This window comes from Dendrobates tinctorius, unplaced genomic scaffold, assembly GCF_039654945.1.
Source record: "Dendrobates tinctorius isolate UK_male_01 unplaced genomic scaffold, ASM3965494v1 ptg000129l, whole genome shotgun sequence".
Lineage (NCBI taxonomy): Eukaryota > Metazoa > Chordata > Amphibia > Anura > Dendrobatidae > Dendrobates > Dendrobates tinctorius.
Window position 1 is genome coordinate 38,212,211 of NW_027361797.1, and position 17,130 is coordinate 38,229,340.

At 42.4% G+C, this 17,130-nt stretch overlaps 1 protein-coding gene and 1 long non-coding RNA gene across 2 annotated transcripts in view; one reads left to right on the top strand and one right to left on the bottom strand.

Annotated features, from left to right (window-relative positions):
* OTOA (otoancorin) overlaps positions 1-8,189 on the top strand; it is a 43,946-nt gene extending 35,757 nt beyond the window's left edge. The window contains exons 18-22 of the mRNA XM_073543004.1: positions 221-363; positions 2,330-2,466; positions 2,955-3,052; positions 6,389-6,587; positions 7,934-8,189. Of these exons, the coding sequence (XP_073399105.1) occupies positions 221-363; positions 2,330-2,466; positions 2,955-3,052; positions 6,389-6,587; positions 7,934-7,998 (642 nt within the window). The 3' untranslated portion in view covers positions 7,999-8,189. The remainder of the gene's footprint in view (positions 1-220; positions 364-2,329; positions 2,467-2,954; positions 3,053-6,388; positions 6,588-7,933) is intronic.
* The window catches only part of LOC141047742 (uncharacterized), a 23,350-nt gene continuing 6,220 nt past the window's right edge, over positions 1-17,130 (bottom strand). The window contains exons 3-4 of the long non-coding RNA XR_012219898.1: positions 16,477-16,821; positions 1-139 (exon numbers count right to left, since the gene is read on the bottom strand). This is a non-coding gene — a long non-coding RNA (uncharacterized lncRNA). The remainder of the gene's footprint in view (positions 140-16,476; positions 16,822-17,130) is intronic.

Here is a 17,130-nt window from a genome sequence, read left to right on the forward strand (position 1 = left end):
GTGTTTCCCAATAGGTCATATTTTCAGGATTTATCTCGCTTGTGCAATAGTACGGAAATCCGAAGACATGATGTGTTCGGGGCCGTGAGGACTGGGGTTTGGTAATCGCTGTATTACAGGAACTGTTCTAGATGTCAATCTAGAGAAGAAAAAAAATAAAATATATCACCATAATCATGGATGTTTTTTCTTTTTCTTTTTTTCTCTACATTCTTTACAGGCAAAGTCTATACTCTATGGTTTTCTAAATGATTCTGGAAAATCAATAAATGATTTGAAGAGCTTTGAGCTAGCTGGGTTGGGAATCAGTCTGTGTGCCACTGACCAGGAGCAGATAGATCAGATCCAGACATTGGAGTTTCGGTATGTGTTCCCGACATTCTGTGCAGTCCTGGAGAACTTCTATACGTTTCACCAAATGTACAGAGTAGTGATGAACGAGTGTGCTGGGATAAGGTGTTATCTGAGCATGCTCGTGTCCTAATCGAGTATTTTCGGCGTGCTCGCATACTATGTTCTAGTCCCGGCGGCTGCATGTCTCACGGCTGTCCGACAGTGGCAACACATGCAGGGATTGCCTGTTCGTTAGGAAATCCCTGCATATGTTGCGGCTGTCGAACAGCCTCGGCGATTAAATCATTTTTTTCTGAGCATGCCGAAAATACTCAATTAGTACACGAGCATGCTTAGATAACACCTTATCCTCCCAGCACACTCACTCATCATCACTAGTACAGAAGCAAAGTGTTCACATCTCATTAGTGGTATCATATGGACAAACAAGTCCTGGAGCACTTTCTGCCAATTTCTGATTGTTTGCCAATAACTATGATTTTAGTAATTGCTGTCAATTCAGTTCTGACAGATTGTAATCATGCATGTAAAGAGTCGTCGTTACTTTAATTTTTATTTAATAAATTAATAATACATAGAAAATAAGCTACTATATAGTATATCTTATCAGGGAAATCTGGTTGTTTTTTTTTACCTCCTGGACTGATCATTCACTCTCAATTCATGGGTAAAATCTGTATTCAATGAAGATGGATTTTCCCATTACTGAGATAGGAGATGGCAGTTGGTGATTTTAGAATTCTATGTAGAGGGGAGAAGCTAGAGGCCTACACATATTCTCCTGCAAGTTCTCCTGAAATGACAGTTACAGTGCTCCATAGATGGCAATTGGTGCACACAAAGTTCTAGGTGTCTGTGTCAGCCTTTAGCTCCTCCCTCTGTATCGGTCATTTCAGGAGAACTTGCAGCAGGATGTCTGTCTCTGCCTCTAGCTCCGCCCTCTGTAACAGTCATTTCAGGAGAACTTGCAGCAGGATGTCTGTCTCTGCCTCTAGCTCCTCCCTCTGTAACGGTCATGTCAGGAGAACTTGCAGCAGGATGTGTCTCTGCCTCCAGCTCTTCCCTCCGTAGCATCTCTTCAGGAGAACTTGCAGCAGGATGTCTGTCTCTGCCTCTAGCTCCTCCCTCTGTAATGGTCATTTCAGGAGAACTTGCAGCAGGATGTGTCTCTGCCTCCAGCTCCTCCCTCTGTAGCATCTTTTCAGGAGAACTTGCAGCAGGATGTCTGTCTGTTTCTTTCTCCTCCCCTCTCCTCTACATAGAAGTTTTAAAGCACCAACTGTCACTTCCTGTCTTATTAATGGTAAAATCTGTCTTCACTCAATACAGATTTTATCCATGAATTGAAAGTGAATAATCAGTCCAGGAGGAGAAAGAAGCAGATGTCTCTGATAAGATATATTACAAAGTTTCTTATTTTCATCTGTATTATTGATTTTTGAAAAAAAAAAAAATAGCATTTACTTTTTAAATCTCCTACACCTAATGCAAAATCTATACCAGGACCCGAGGGCCCCCAGCTTACCAGATGCCATTTATAACACTTGTGTCTTTTTATGTGGCAGAGGGCCCTTTGGGGATTCTCAGACACCCAGGCTCAGTTCTTCGCCCCTGCCATAATATGCTTTTCTAGAAAAACCTTCAGGCTTTTGATCGGCATGTATATAGTTCTAAGACAACTGCTTCTTCCCATTTTATTCTTTCAACCATATAATGTTACTATATGAACTGTGTCTTATCAGGATATACCCATAAGAGTAGAATTACATGGCTGAGATCGAGGTGAATGTGAGTGTGCCAGAACGGGAGCCACTTCTGTGGAGCGGCTGTCAGATCTGGGGGGGGTCACTGGGAGGACCACCCTAAATGCTTTACAAGGGTGCATGGACATACTGTATGAGCTAAGCCCTAAATTACATTTGCTGTAAACTTCTGGATGATCCTACTTATTATTATTTTTTTTTTTTGTATTTAGTTCAGTTATTTCCAGAATTGGATCTCTACCGTGCAGCCATCAAATCCTGCGAGCATTGAAGAGCAAGACTGAGAAGATTTACGGAAAAACTGAGGAGTGGAGCCATTATGTTCTGAATGACATTGGCTACATAGCAGGTGACCCATTTTACTCTTCCTATAGTTACTTCTAAGGAAAGTTTTACAATGAAATTCTGTTAATCCGTAAACAATAATCCAGAAAATCTGCAGATGTGAACAGCGGCAAACAATCTGCAATTTATAGACCGAGAAGAAGGGTTTGGCCACATTCGCTGCACATTCAATATTGATTTGGTCTGTGATCAAAAATCAGCACAGAGGAGTTCTGGAAAAATGCAAGCTCACTGACTGATTCTCAGTTATCTCATTCTGCAGCCAGCAATAAACAGTGCAATACAGAAGCTATAGAAGGCAAAAGGTGCAACATTTTTAATGAAACCCAATTGCAAAGATGAATTTTAGCCCAAAATACATGCAATTTAGTGATTTATGATTATATACTATACATATAGATAGTTCACGGTAACTGTTAATATACAGGATCTCTAATTTGAAGATGTACTGACCAATGTCCTTGTTATGGTTTTTTTTTTGTTTTTTTTTAGCTGGTATGAGTAAGGACAATTTCAAGACGCTTGATCCAAAACTCATGTCCTATATTCAGCCTTTCGCTATTAAATTTATACCAGAGGAGATATTTAAGGTAATTATATATATAAGAATTTTTTTTTTAATGTGTACAGTATATGACCAAAAGGATGTCCCCCAGCTGTAGTTTGTAAAAAAAAAAAAAAAATAATACTCACCCTCCCCTGGTCCAACCCTGAGTCTCTGCCTCCTATTGTCTGTAGCGCTGACATCTTGCTTAGCTCAGTGATTGGATGCAGTGCTGTTGAAGTGACATCAACGCTGTAGAGAATAACATCTGGAGCAGCGGTAGAAATACAGTGCCGGACCTGGGAAGGATGAGTGAGGGTGTGTGCACACTCTGAGGAATGATGTGCGGATTTTGAAAAATCCGCAGGTCAAAAGACTTGCGGTTTATCTGCGGATGAGCCTGCGGGTTTGCCCTGCAGTTTCACACCTCTACAATGGAGCAGGTGGCAAACCGCAGCGGAATCCGCAGAAAGAATTGACATGTCAATTCTTTTTGTGGATTTGAAATCCGCGCAGAAAATTCCGCACAGTGTGCACTGCGGATTTCATTTTCCATAGGCTAAAAGGGTACTGTACAACGCAGCAGAAACTGCTGTGGACCCGCAGGGCCAAAACCGCTGCGGATCCACAGCAGAATCCGCAGCGTGTGCACACACCAAGCTCAGTTGTCCGGGCTTATCATTGCCTTTGAGCCTGTTCTTTGTCTAGTTTTGTGTTTTGCCCCTTTTTTTGTTAGCGCCCAATTCATTATTCTATTTGCACCCGTTTTTGTTTTTTTTTTATGTGGTCGGAGCTTAGCGATTTCAGATGCTTTTGGCTGATTCTTCACGTGTGACTTTTTAAAAAGTTACAAAATGTAGCATCACACCATACCAGTCCCCCCCCCAGAGTGATTTTCTGCATGTCAAGCAAAAAGTCCCAAATTTTGTGCTATTTTGAAAAAGTTGCACATTTTTCCTCAAAATGTTTAAAAAAATGGGATACAGTAAAAAAAAAGTAAATTTTTTACTTTGAGCAGAATTCATAAACCGCGTGCGCCATTTTGATGAATTTAAATAGATGAAAGACTATGCAAAGAAATAATTTAGGATCACCACAATAACTAGTAATTGTGAAAAAATCATGAATTTTTATTGTACATCAGGTCATGAAATACTACACACAATAAAAACATTTAAAAACAAGGCAAGGGACTATAACAAACAAGAGGTCCCATAGTCCACAATATGTCCACCAACTGCCTAGACAATATACAAATCACATATAGATTACTATTTAGTAGTAGTATGCTGCTGGTTGTTCCATTTAGGTAAGACTATAGGTTGTGTAAAACAAAACCTGATACACAGTGGTTATAGTATACTCAGGTAGAGTGTAATATCATATCAAGCATAATACCTGAATAAATGACCACACAAAGAATAAGTTTAATCCTAGTAGTCAGTGGCTCTAGCAGATCAAAAGTGAAATACTGAGAGATGCACTAGCCCTGATTAAAGTATAGCTATACATCACCATTTCCCTATCAGGGTAAGTATCAGAGTCCGGTCACCCAGTCATCCCAGTCAGCAGTCAGACAGGCAGCCCATCAGGTGGCATAAAGAAACCCACGCGTTCCGACACACAAGGTGTCTTCCTCAAGGTGAGTGTATTTTGATGAATTTGGCGCAATAAATGTCAGTGAATATCACAAGACGTAAAAGAAAAGGGACATCAAAATAAAAAAAGGAAATGAATCAGGGCCAGTGACTTTAAACTTGGCACTGTCAATCTTTATGAACTTACCACAAGTGAATTTTATAAAATTGATTTTTTTTCCAAGCATCTAGGAGAGACATCAACACCATGTGCAATGCCAAGAATAAAAGCTCTTATAACTCTAGAAGTGGCCTGATGCCATATTAACACCCACACACATTTATATTAACAAAATTAGAGGAAATTACTGTGCGTATAACTTGGGTTATTAATTAAAAAAATGTTAAAAGGTTATCCAGGAGTATTTGTTTTTACTATGGGTCTAAAAACTATTGGCTTTTTGTACCCAGCAACTCAGCTGTTCACTCACCGTTCCTGGTGGCGATTTAGCAGCTCATGGACCGATCCTGGTGGTGATTCAGCTGCTCACTGACCGCTCCTGGTGGTGATTCAGCTGTTCACTGACTGCTCCTAGTAATGATTCAGCTGGTGACTGATCGCTCCTGGTGGCGATTCATCTGCTGACTGTCTGCTCTTGGTGGCAATTCAGCTGCTCACTGACCACTCTTGGTGGCAATTCAGCTGCTCACTGACCGCTCCAGGTGGCGATTCAGCTGCTCACTGACTGCTTCCATTAGCGATTCAGCTGCTCACTGACTGCTTCCGTTGGCGATTCAGCTGCTCACTGATTGCTCCTGGTTGCGATTCAGCTGCTGACTTATCGCTCTTGGTGGTGACTCAGCTGCTCACTGACTGCTCCAGGTGGTGACTCAGCTGCTCACTGACTGCTCCAGGTGGCAACTCAGCTGCTCATTGACCGCTCCTGGTGGAGATTCAGCTGCTCACTGACCACTCCAGATGGCAATTCAGCTTCTCACTGACCGCTCCTGGTGGCGATTCAGCTGGTGACTGCTCGCTTCTGATAGCGAGTTAGATGCTCACTGACTACTGGTGGAGATTCAGCTGCTCACTGATCGGTCCTGGTGGCGATTCAGCTGGTGACTGACCGCTCTTGGTGGTGATTCAGCTGCTTACTGACTGCTCCTGGTGGAAATTCAGCTGCTCCCTGCTTCCAGTGGCGATTCAGCTGCTCACTGACTGCTTCCGTTGGCGATTCAGCTTCTCACTGACCGCTCCAGGTGGCAAATCAGCTGCTCACTGACCACTCCAGGTGGTGACGCAGCTTCTCACTGACCACTCCAGGTGGAGATTCAGCTGCTCACTGACCACTCCAGGTGGCGATTCAGCTGCTCACAGACCACTCCAGATGTTGATTCAGCTGCTCACTGACCGCCCCAGGTAGCAATTCAGCTGCTCACTGACCGCTCCTGGTAGCGATTCAGCTGCTCACTGACCACTCTAGGTGGCGATTCAGCTACAGACTGACCGCTTAAAATAGCAATTCAGCTGCTCACTGACTGCTCCTGGTGGCGATTCAGCCGGCCCTCTGCAGTTAGACATGACATCGGTAGTCACACCTCAACAAAAGAGCAGATCATTAGAGAAGCCAATACTCTGTCGATGTGACATCAGCGGGAGTAGTCTATTAACGCTCTGTGACGGCAGAGATTAGCGCCAGGCAAAACAGGCAGGTAGGAAGCAAATACGTGCCTATTTGTACTTAGGCCCATAGTAAAAAAAAAAATAGTCCTGGCTAACCCCTTTAATAATGTGCTTTCCTAAGGAGCTGTCACCTGAGCAAATCACAAACCTTGGACCTGAGAATGGAGCAATGGTTACAGAATCGCAGCGGGCACTGCTGAACAGCGTACAACTGCAAAGCCTTGGCCAGGCACTAGAGGGCAGAAGAGCCAGCGGCTACACATCAATACCAGTGACAACACGCACTACGACCACCGCCACCACTCCCCCAGTATCCATGAGTAAGTGGTCAGATGCTACATATATCTCATAGGTTTAGATGTAGTTCTGGATGGTGATGGAAAAATCAGGATTTAGCTCTGGAAATGCGGTCAATGATGAATCCCTGCATGTGTTACGGCTGATGAACAACAGCCGCAGAGACTCGAACATATTTTTCATGCACGCCAAAGACACTTGGTTAGCACCCAAGCATGCTCAGATAACACCAGCACGTTCGCTCATCATTAGTGTCAATCTTTCAATCATAGTTTTTCTATGTAAGTTCCTTTCCAAGTGTTGCTATACAAAAACTCATGCAAAATACTGACCAAACTCTGACGTGTCAATGAGGCCTACAACGTTCTCCACTTTGGATTTGTTAGAGGCTGATAATTTTGAAGCTGATCACAAGATACTCAAATCTAGTAAGGAAACCTAGCAGTAAATGTTCTACTTACCTGCAGCGCCTCCGCAGGTGAAGCTCGGCATTACACAATACCCATTCAAATCAAAAGGCTTTATGTGAAATGCAGGACAGGGCAGGTCCCCCAGAATGATAAATACACTTTGTAGCCGCTCTATTATTTCCCCTCAAATGAGATAATAAAAGATGAAATCCCAAGTCATATTTTATTTCAATTTTCATAGTCTTAGGCTGTGTTCATACTTAGTATAAATGCTGTAGTTTTTCCTTTCATTTGAAGCAGCTTTTTTTTATAGTACAGAAAATCTTTGATTCTTCACTTTAAAACACAACTCCATTTTTTTTCAGTCTCCCCATTAAAAAAAATGCAGCATAAGTTATGTGTGAACACTAGAGTTGAGCGAAACAGGTCGGTCAGGCTCAAAAGTCGCCGACTTTCGCCAAAGTCGGATTTCATGAAACGATACCCGACCACAGTGTGAAGTCGGCCATGCGGTCGGCGACCCAAGCGCCAAAGTCGGGTTTCGCCGAATGCTTGCACGTAACTTTTTTCAGCCAATGAGAGAAGCGGAGCTAGCGTAGCGGGAGCGTAGCTGGAGTGGGAGTGGGAGAGAGAGGGAGAGGGAAAGGGAGAGAGAAGAGAGAGAGAGATTTCACCGCCTCTAGGGTTAAAATTCATGCCAGGTGGGTTTACAGTCTCCACTCACTGCCAACTTTTCTCCCCATTGACTTGCATTGGGTTTCGTGTTTCACGACTTTTCACGACTTTTCCCTATAGTCGGTCGATTTCGTTCGACTTTTGAGAAAGTCGGGTTTCATGAAACCCGACTTGACCCTAAAAAAGGCAAAGTTGCTCATCTCTAGTGAACACGGCTTTAAAGGTTTGTTTTATGCCCCATTTCTCACTATGGGACTCCTCATCATCCTTTTCCTCTCTTTCAGGCATCTCAATAACCGCTGACTTCTGCGTTGTGTTTGCCTTCATTTGCCAATTGCTGTATCTGTGACTTGGAGCCATCGATGAGTTCTTACGTGAACCCGGCGCTCCTCACTTAGCTCAACTTCTATCGGGATTGCGTCTTTACTGACCCATATTGGGTGTGACTACATGTCTCCAAATTTACCAGATAACCAGTTTCATTTTTATACATTATTGTGATACAAATATATCTGTGACCAAAATAAACTATTTTGATGTGGCTCAGTATCTGTGTTACTTGTAAATCATATAGAAAGTCATGAGCAATGTAAGGCGAGGGTCTCACCATGTAGACATCAGACACATCCCTATGCCGGTGGGGTCTATCTCACTGGCCCAAAAAGCAAAATCTCCAACAATATCTTCCATGCTGCTGTCAATCTCTGAGCACTGCAGCCAGTCAACAACTGCTAATAGACTCCAGTTCTCACACTGACGGCGGCGGGAAGTGTGAGCATTGCATCCCACTAGCAACTGATGATTGGCTGCAGGGCTCATGTGGCATAATAATGTCACGATAGCCCTGGGAGACCCAGAACTGACATCACTGGATTGGCGCTGGTTCGGGTGAGAAGCTGTTACTTACTGAGTAGCATCATTTTTTTTTTTTTACAAAATACTCAGATTGGTTTAAAAAAAAAACAACAAATACTCACTTCCCCAAATCTATCCTGCTCTTTTTCCGATGCTGCCCAATCAGCAGAAAGTCTCTACTTCCTGCAATGATGATGTCGGGATGTGGACTGGCTTACCCTGATGCTGCCCCTGAAGACAACAACAATCGCGCTATGTGTATAGGCGTCATGCGGTTTTACATGTAATGTGAATAGTGATGTACGTCTTATATAATGTGTAATGGAAAGGTACAGCATATAAGTAATGCAAAGTGTTAATGTAGAATGCGAGTAGTGCATAGTACAGGATTAGATTAGGGAAAAGATAACTGATATAGGACATAGGATAAGAAATAGTTAATTATATAGTTAATGATAGAACAGGCCCAGTGAGTAGGATCTAGTGTTAATAAAAGGGGGGCACTTCCAGATCGCAAGCGAGATAGAGAAGAGTAGTGTCAAGGTCAAGTTCAGGTGCAGTGGGCTGCTAGGGGCAGCATTTACCAGACCCTACTGGATTCCGAGCGTTCCTTCCTGCCATGTCTGAAACCCAAGGACTGGCCAAGTGGCTGCTGGACACATCATGTCCTCTGGCGTACAGTGTAAGATGGGAAGGGAGCCGCCAAGTCGGAAGACAGGGGACTGCTGAAGTGGACAGGAAATCTCTGGGGCTGATGGAGTCAGTGAGCTTAGGGATAGCCCAGAATGAGCGAGTGATAGGGCTGAAGAAGAGGTGTTGTAGTAAGGAAGGAAGAAACATGAAATGCTGTGCCCTATCCCACCTGATGAACTTGAACTGACCATTAAATGTTTGCCTGTTGTGAAGATCTTGACATCCCCTGGTGTGCGACGGCTCTGGAGGATGGAGGCCTGGAGACAGCAGAGGCCTGCGGCCTACAAGTGAGTGTGATGCCCCACACACCTGTCAGCACACTGGGACTGGGACCCCGTTTATTTGTAGTGCCAGAGCGTAATCGGAGAGCAACTCGGTCATGACTACCGCTCTCTGCCACTTTTCAATGACATCCTTGGAAGGCAGGAGTACGGATTCAATCGAAAGCGTAGCTTCTGTCTCCCAAGCTGCGCACTTCTCAGAAATCCTTTGAGCAATGGGTGTGAGGTCTTAGAATCAGAACTTCCACCATCCTGCAGGTAATTAAAGGGGCCAAAATATAAATTTTTTTTTTCAAATATTTAGTTACACTTTAACCCCACCATTTGTGCAAACGAAAGCTATACTGTAGAAATGTACTGTTCACCTACTCATGATAAAATTGATGCCAGCAGTCAGTGTTAAGGTAGATTCTGAGCTTACTATGTGAGCACTGAGTGCAATAATAAAGTAGTATACAGTAAGTTATTAAATTGTAGCTGTTCTTTGTATTTTTCCAGCATTGTAGGTGCTGGAACTTCCTTTCCCCGACTTCCCAACATGCATTGCTCCTTCCACTGTCCAATTGCCTGCACCTTACTGTAAGACAGCTCTCTGTTATGTCTGTATGGAGTTTATCAGACAGGAGAGCATGAGCAAAGAGACAAAGACCCGCCCTACTTCCTGTAAGCCTCCTGACTTCTCTGCCTCTAGAGACAGATTACACCTAACAACAGGCAGTAAGCTGTAAATTGGGAGACACCTAATAACTTTCAAGTGATTTTTGAAGTTTGGAAAACATAATTTATAGATGTCGTGATTTGCAGATTATCTGTTTATCACTATCTACTGAATCCACATATGCTTCCAGTCGGCAGTAAGAGATTAGCGGCGCTCGTGTCAAAGGGATGGCGTCCCACATGTAAAAATATGAAAAAAAGGCGCTCACGTATGTTGCAATTATTTTAGGGATTATTCCATAAAATCTCCAGATCATCATATATATGACGCGTTTTGGCTTAAAAGCCTTTTTTCAAACAAAGCTTTGGTTAAGTGCATTCTACAGCAAATCTGGCGCCATTCCTCAGCACATCAACCTGATTTGGTGCAGATTTTGCCGCTGCGGAATACGTGTCTGATTGGTTCCTGTGGATAAAAACCTCCATTTCTCATCTTCGTAAGTTTCCATACAAAGAGTGGAAAAGGATTGTGTGAATTTCAGAGACTTTCATGTTAAAAAATACTCCCTTCATTATTATTTCCCACACATAAGTGAATACAAGCAGCGGCTTTGAACGGATGATAATGGGACGACCTGGCATCTGTGTTTTGTCATAAAAGGTAGCAGTGCCCATGGGACGCCGTCACATCACAGATAAATACCTTTGGGGACTCTCCGCTATCTCCATAACATGGTGTGCTCACTTTGATGCCTTATAATTGCCATGTTTACACTGTTGCAGAAATGGCTTTGCTGGAAAAGCACGTTCCGTCGTACACCGGGGTAATATCGTCCACAGCGGCGCTGATTAAATAATGGGAATAAATAGAGATTTTATGCAAAACATATATGTAGGAATAGACAAGCACCACCTAACCGCCGTGTTTGGAGGACGAGAAATGCTGCCTATGACCCAAAGAACACCGTCCCCACTGTCAAGCATGGCGGTGGAAACATTATGTTTTGGGGGTGTTTCTCTCCTAAGGGCACAGGACTACTTCACGGCACCAATGGAAGAATGGATGGAGCCATGCACTATAAAATCATGAGTGACAACCTCCTTCCCTCCGCCAGGACATTAAAAATGGGTCATGGCTGGGTCTTCCAGCAAGACAATGACCCAAAACATACAGCCAAGGCAACAAAGGAGCGGCTCAAAAAGAAGCACATTGAGGTTATGGAGTGGTCTAGCCAGTCTCCAGACCATAATCCCATAGAAAACTTATGGAGGGAGTTGAAGCTCCGAGTTGCCAAGCGACAGCTTCAAAATCTTAATGATTTAGAGATGATCTGCAAAGAGGAGTGGACCAAAATTCCTCCTGACATGTGCGCAAACCTCATCATCAACTACAAAAAACATCTGACTGCTGGGCTTGCCAACAAGGGTTTTGCCACCAAGTATTAAGTCTTGTTTGCCAGAGGGATCAAATACTTATTTCTCACTGCAAAATAATGTATATAATTTATACAATATGATTTTCTGGATTTTATTTTTGATATTCCATCTCTCAATGTTAAAATTAACCTCCCCTTAAAATTATAGACTGTTCATGTCATTGTCAGTGGGCAAACTTACAAAATCAGCAAGGGATCAAATACTTATTTCTCCCACTGTATATTCATCATTACCAGTTCACAATGGCGGGTGCAAGTTCAGACGATCGTTAAAAAAAAAAAAAAAAAAAAAAAAAAATCGTCCGATTTTCATCCAGAAAGAAACTGACAATTTAATCTATATTTCCATACGTCTACAATCCGGTTTTATACATCAGCAGTAATTAAAATTTATAACAACAAATGCCGTTTCCTGTGTTAAAGAACCAAAATGAATCCGTTAAAATTAGATGCCATACAAATGATCCATATGGGATCCGATTTCTTTCGTTTGCGCTCCGATAGACTTGAATGGGCGAGTCTCTTCCAACACCCGGAAGACACGGCTGCGTGCTGCGATTTTTTACCTTTTGCAGATTCAGTCAGAGAAAAAAACTAATCCGAATAGTCTAATTGAAGAACTTTGGTCCAAATGATGCATATTTTCACGGATATCACTTGGACTGAAAATGTGTTTGTGTGGACTCGGCTTAAAGCACGTTGAATATCTAAAAATGATTTTTCTGCACCATAAAAAGAGAAGAAAAAAATGGCAATATTTCCCTGCAGCTCTGATCACATTACTACAAAGTCTGGAGGGCAGAGAGGGATCATTTTATCAACTAAATAATAAAATAAATAATAATAGTACAAATATAGAGTAAATTCTAACAAAGTTTTTTTTTTTTTTTTTTTTTTAATATTGTCCTTAACGTGTTTTTCCTCCCTAGATATGACTAGTAATATTTATTGTAAGATAGTGATCTGGAGTGTGCCAAGATCTCTGTGGAACAGATTTTTAGGAACCGAGCAGAGATTTCTCATCTTGATGACTCAGACAAAGTGAAAAACTTGTTTAGCTCAGAAATGTGAGAACCATGGAGTCTGGGTTGTTGCTAGGTGCATGAAGGTCTCGCAGGATATGTATCCGGCAGATGAAGGATTTGAGGCTACTGACAGATGATTTAAAGGGGAAGTCACAAAGCCTGGAAGTCACCAACAGAAGGGGACAAAACAAGTATGGAGTTTGCAATTACTAATCATTAAGAAAACTTGGAAGACTTTTGTGTTGCCTCCCTAAAAGCAAACATAGTGACAGCCCGTAATTATATCCCGCACACAGTGGATCACACTGGAAAGCTGCAGAACATTTATGCCATTTTTATTGCAAAAAGCAAGCTTGAGGATGACTTTGTATTAGACATAGGATGGGCCGTTAGCAAGATTGCATCTGGATCCAGGAATTGAGGTCCCCCAGAATGAAGAATTTTTTTTTGGGGGTTTACTAGGAGCAATATCATTGGAGATTCCAGGGTAGGACAGATGCTCTTTCCAGGGCTGCACCTCTACTAACAGGGAACCATCATGGAGAGAGAAAAGGGACTTTTACATTTGATTTGCAGCCCCTGTGTCCTATATGGACTCCTACACTTTGGGTGCATTTACAGAAATGTTGTAATTACCCAATTATCTATAAAGGCAGTTTGTACAGACAGCGATCCATAGACTCATGAGGATGTGGACTATCTTACACTGTCCGTACTGTGACGACAACCGCCGTATGCTTATGTGTAGTGTGAACAGTGCTATGCACTTTATGTATTTAATGTGTATGTGTGTAATCCCTGTGTAATGTGTTATGGTAGTGTGTAGCATAGCGGGGAAAATTATGAAACCCTATGATAGTGTATAAAGATAAATGTTTTATAGATAAAAGGAAGCAAGGATTATTTGTAATATAGTGTAGAGATAGGAAATAGATAATGAATAGTTAATGTTAGGTACAAGCCCGGAGATGGGAGGGGAATAGTTTTAATGAAATGAGAGGTAGTTTTTGGTTATGGGTGGTTAGGAGTAGTGGAGGGTTTAAGCAAGCTTTTCGTAGAGTTCAAGTGCAGTGGGCTGCTAGGGCCAACATGGGCCTATCACTAGGGGCAGTGGATTGCCATACAACTCCCTCATGCAGATCTATTCTTTGGGCCTGTGAAGTTGAGATTGCTGTCAGGGCAATCCGGCACATTGCACCTGCAGGGGAAGATGGACACGGATCCTCAAAGGTGGAGGATGATGGAATCCGGGTACACTGCCATCGGTGGACAGGGATCGCTAGAGATATTGGAGAGAGCAGAAAATTGGACACTCTTCAGGAGCAAATGCTAGGGCTGAAGGTATGTCTGGACCTGAGGGAAAGACTATAACCTCTTGTGCCCTATCCCACATGTCCACTGTAAGGACTGTAAACTGTTCAGTAAAGGGTTGACTGTTGTAAAGCACTTGGTGTCCCCTGGATTGTGTGTGGCAGTTCCTGAAGATGAAAGCCTTGAGTTTAGCGCATACAATGGCCAATTTTATGTGTACCTGGAAGCCACAGTAAGGCATTTCTTGTTTTCCAGGACCCTATCTATGCCAATCCTCACTTAGACTGAAGTCTTCATCTGAATGGGGACCTATGCCAATCCTCTGTTTAGACTGAAGTCTATATCTCTGTGGAAGGGTAGTGGCCCTGCTTTAATTAAAAATGCCTGCGGCTAAATATTTCATGTTTGCATGCTATGGCGCTACAGTGTGCTTCCTTTTTTGCTTGAATGTATACGAGTTGGTGACTCTAGGTTAACCACCTGTTCACACTATCCTTATGCTTGGATGTGACGGTCAGTTAATGAAATCTGTATTCATTACCCTTCTGACTGAGCACTCCACCTGTTAGCCGCAGTTGTTTTTAATTAAAGCAGGGCCACTACCCCTCCACAGAGATATAGACTTCAGTCTAAACAGAGGAATTGCATAGGTCCCCATTCAGATGAAGACTTCAGTCTAAGCGAGAATTGGCATACATAGGGTCCTGGAAAATGAGAAATGCCTTACCGTGGCTTCCAGGTACACATAAATTGGCCATTTTATGTGCTAAACTTTCTCAATTTTTCATACTTTCAATGCAGTAAAGCAATTCATTTTTCATATTTCATGGTTGCATGTTATGGCGCTACAGTTCCTTTTCTGACCAAATTCAACACCTTCATTTATGCCTATAGTCTATCTCGCAACTGTCCTGTATCCTGTGGGACTGTCCCGGATTTGGGTCTACGCTCTGCTGTCTTGGGTATCTATTGAATGTCCCTCACTGCCACCGCCTTGCTGACATCTCCTCCTGCCAGTGTAAAAAGAAGCGGTAAATGGGTGTGGCTTAGGCTGTGGTTAGGGTCGTGGTCAAGATTTGCCACGGTGTGCTACACACATCATATGATGTGGCCCTCATTCTACCATATAAGGTCACGTGCACACGATCAGTATTTGCTGAGGTTTTTTTTAACCTCAGAGGAAAAGTATAATAGAAACACGTCACCACTTCTGTCTTTATCACCCACTCCTGGGTTTGGCTTACAAATACTGAGTTGAAAAACTCACCAAATACTGACCGTGTGAACGTGGCTTTAGGCTGTTGAAAAGGGAACATAGATGTGTGAGACTGGCCTAATACTGATTTTAGTGGAACCATCAAAATTACGAAAACTTCCTAACCGCCTCCCAGAAGGAACAAATGATGTGCCCCATTGTTTTTTTCGCTCAATTTCAACCAGAAAGAAAAGATTATTTTTCATTTATATTGTCTTTCGTTTTTATACATCAGCAGTTAATAAAATTTACAAGACCAAATTCAGCTTCCTATGTTAATAATTGCAATGTATCCGTTAAAAAAAAAAAAAAGGTTATACCTGTGATCCGTTTGCAATCTGATTTTTTAGGCACCCATAGACTTGTGTAAGTGAAAATAGCGCAGGCTGCTTTTTTTTTTTCTTGAAGCCTTTTGATAATGTCTTCTTGAAGTAGTTTTCTGTAAATATTTTGTAAACTTTTTTTTGTTTTTGTCAGCAATTTTTATTAACAACTATTATAGGGAATATGTCAGGAAGATCCAACCCCGCAAGACAGGTTATCTGGTCAGATTATTCTCCGATAGATAATGCCATCCACATCTTTACTGGTGCGATCTGTTGTTCTCTGACTGAAAAATCTGGGAATAGAGTCATGGCAGCAGATGCTTTGGAAGTGCTTTGACACACCCTGAGCACTTAAGTCTCATTTGCATATGAATTCAATTTTTTTTTTTTTAGTCAGGGAGTAACAGATTACGTCAATGAAGTTTTTCGACAGAAATGAATAGAAAGAGTATTTCAAGCGGGTTTTTTTTTTAGAGATTTCAGCTCCAAAGAACTCCTCAAAAGACGCAGTTTGAACATTACCTTAGGTTTTGCTCACATGTTGTGGTCATGTTGCTCATTTTGTTGCTTTTTTTCCAGAATATTTTATCACAATTTTGGAAAAAATCATGATAAAAATGACATAGCGTAGAAAATATATCTAAGGAGCGCACTGTGTGGAGCTGACCTACACTTCAGTCCTGGCTTCTTCACCAGGAGAGTTCTTGGGCTTCCTCACAGTAGATATGTCCAACACGTACTCATTTAATTTGAGCTCTGAGATTTGGGAGCACGGAGGAGGTTTTCCAGATCGGTTCCAGTGTGTTTGCACTGCAGTGACATTTCTATGGCCTCACCCCGGGAATATTCCATGTCAGCAAAATCAACATTGTGACTGTGAAGTTCTTAAGGACACATCATCTATAATAAGGCTTACCTAGGAGTAAATGACGAGTCATGGGGAAGCTGTGGAAGGCATTTAAGCAAGTGACAACTCATGCATTCTTACCCGAGTCCTCGCTTATACAGGTCTATATAAGTGACACGTTGAAAGCTTGAGGAAGGTTCACACATCAGAACCGAACCGTCACCACTATGGGCTAATCAACCACCCTTTTTGCAAAATTCTTGAGGCGCGCTGCCTCTGGTTTTTAATTTTTTAGACAGACATACATAAAAAATTGCGGACATATCATTGGTGCAACCTGTTCAAAACCGACGCCCAAGAGGTAAGGGGCCACTTCTTCCTCCAAAGCAGGTGGGATTGTGCATTCTGATGAGCTGTCGGACTGCAAAGGGCCCATATACTGCACAGAGGCCATCTTCTGTCTTTGACCGCCAGTGGATAGATATGCTGTAAGCAAGACAAAGGAACATGAGTTATTTGGAATCTTGAAGGGATTTTACTCAGGGCGACCATTAACCAGAATGTTTTACAGTCACCTGAGGTAACAGCTGCCAGGCAGAGGTTGATTATAAGGTTTTAATTAGAGTTGAGCGACTTTGGTCAGATCAGGTTTCATGAAACAAAATTTGTTTCAGATGAAACTGGTCCGACTAGGGCAAAAAAAGTCGGAGTTTCGTCCGAAACCCAACCCCAATGCAAGTCAATGGGGAATAAAAGTCGGCATTGAGCGGATGAAACTCCGACTTTTTTTGTCCT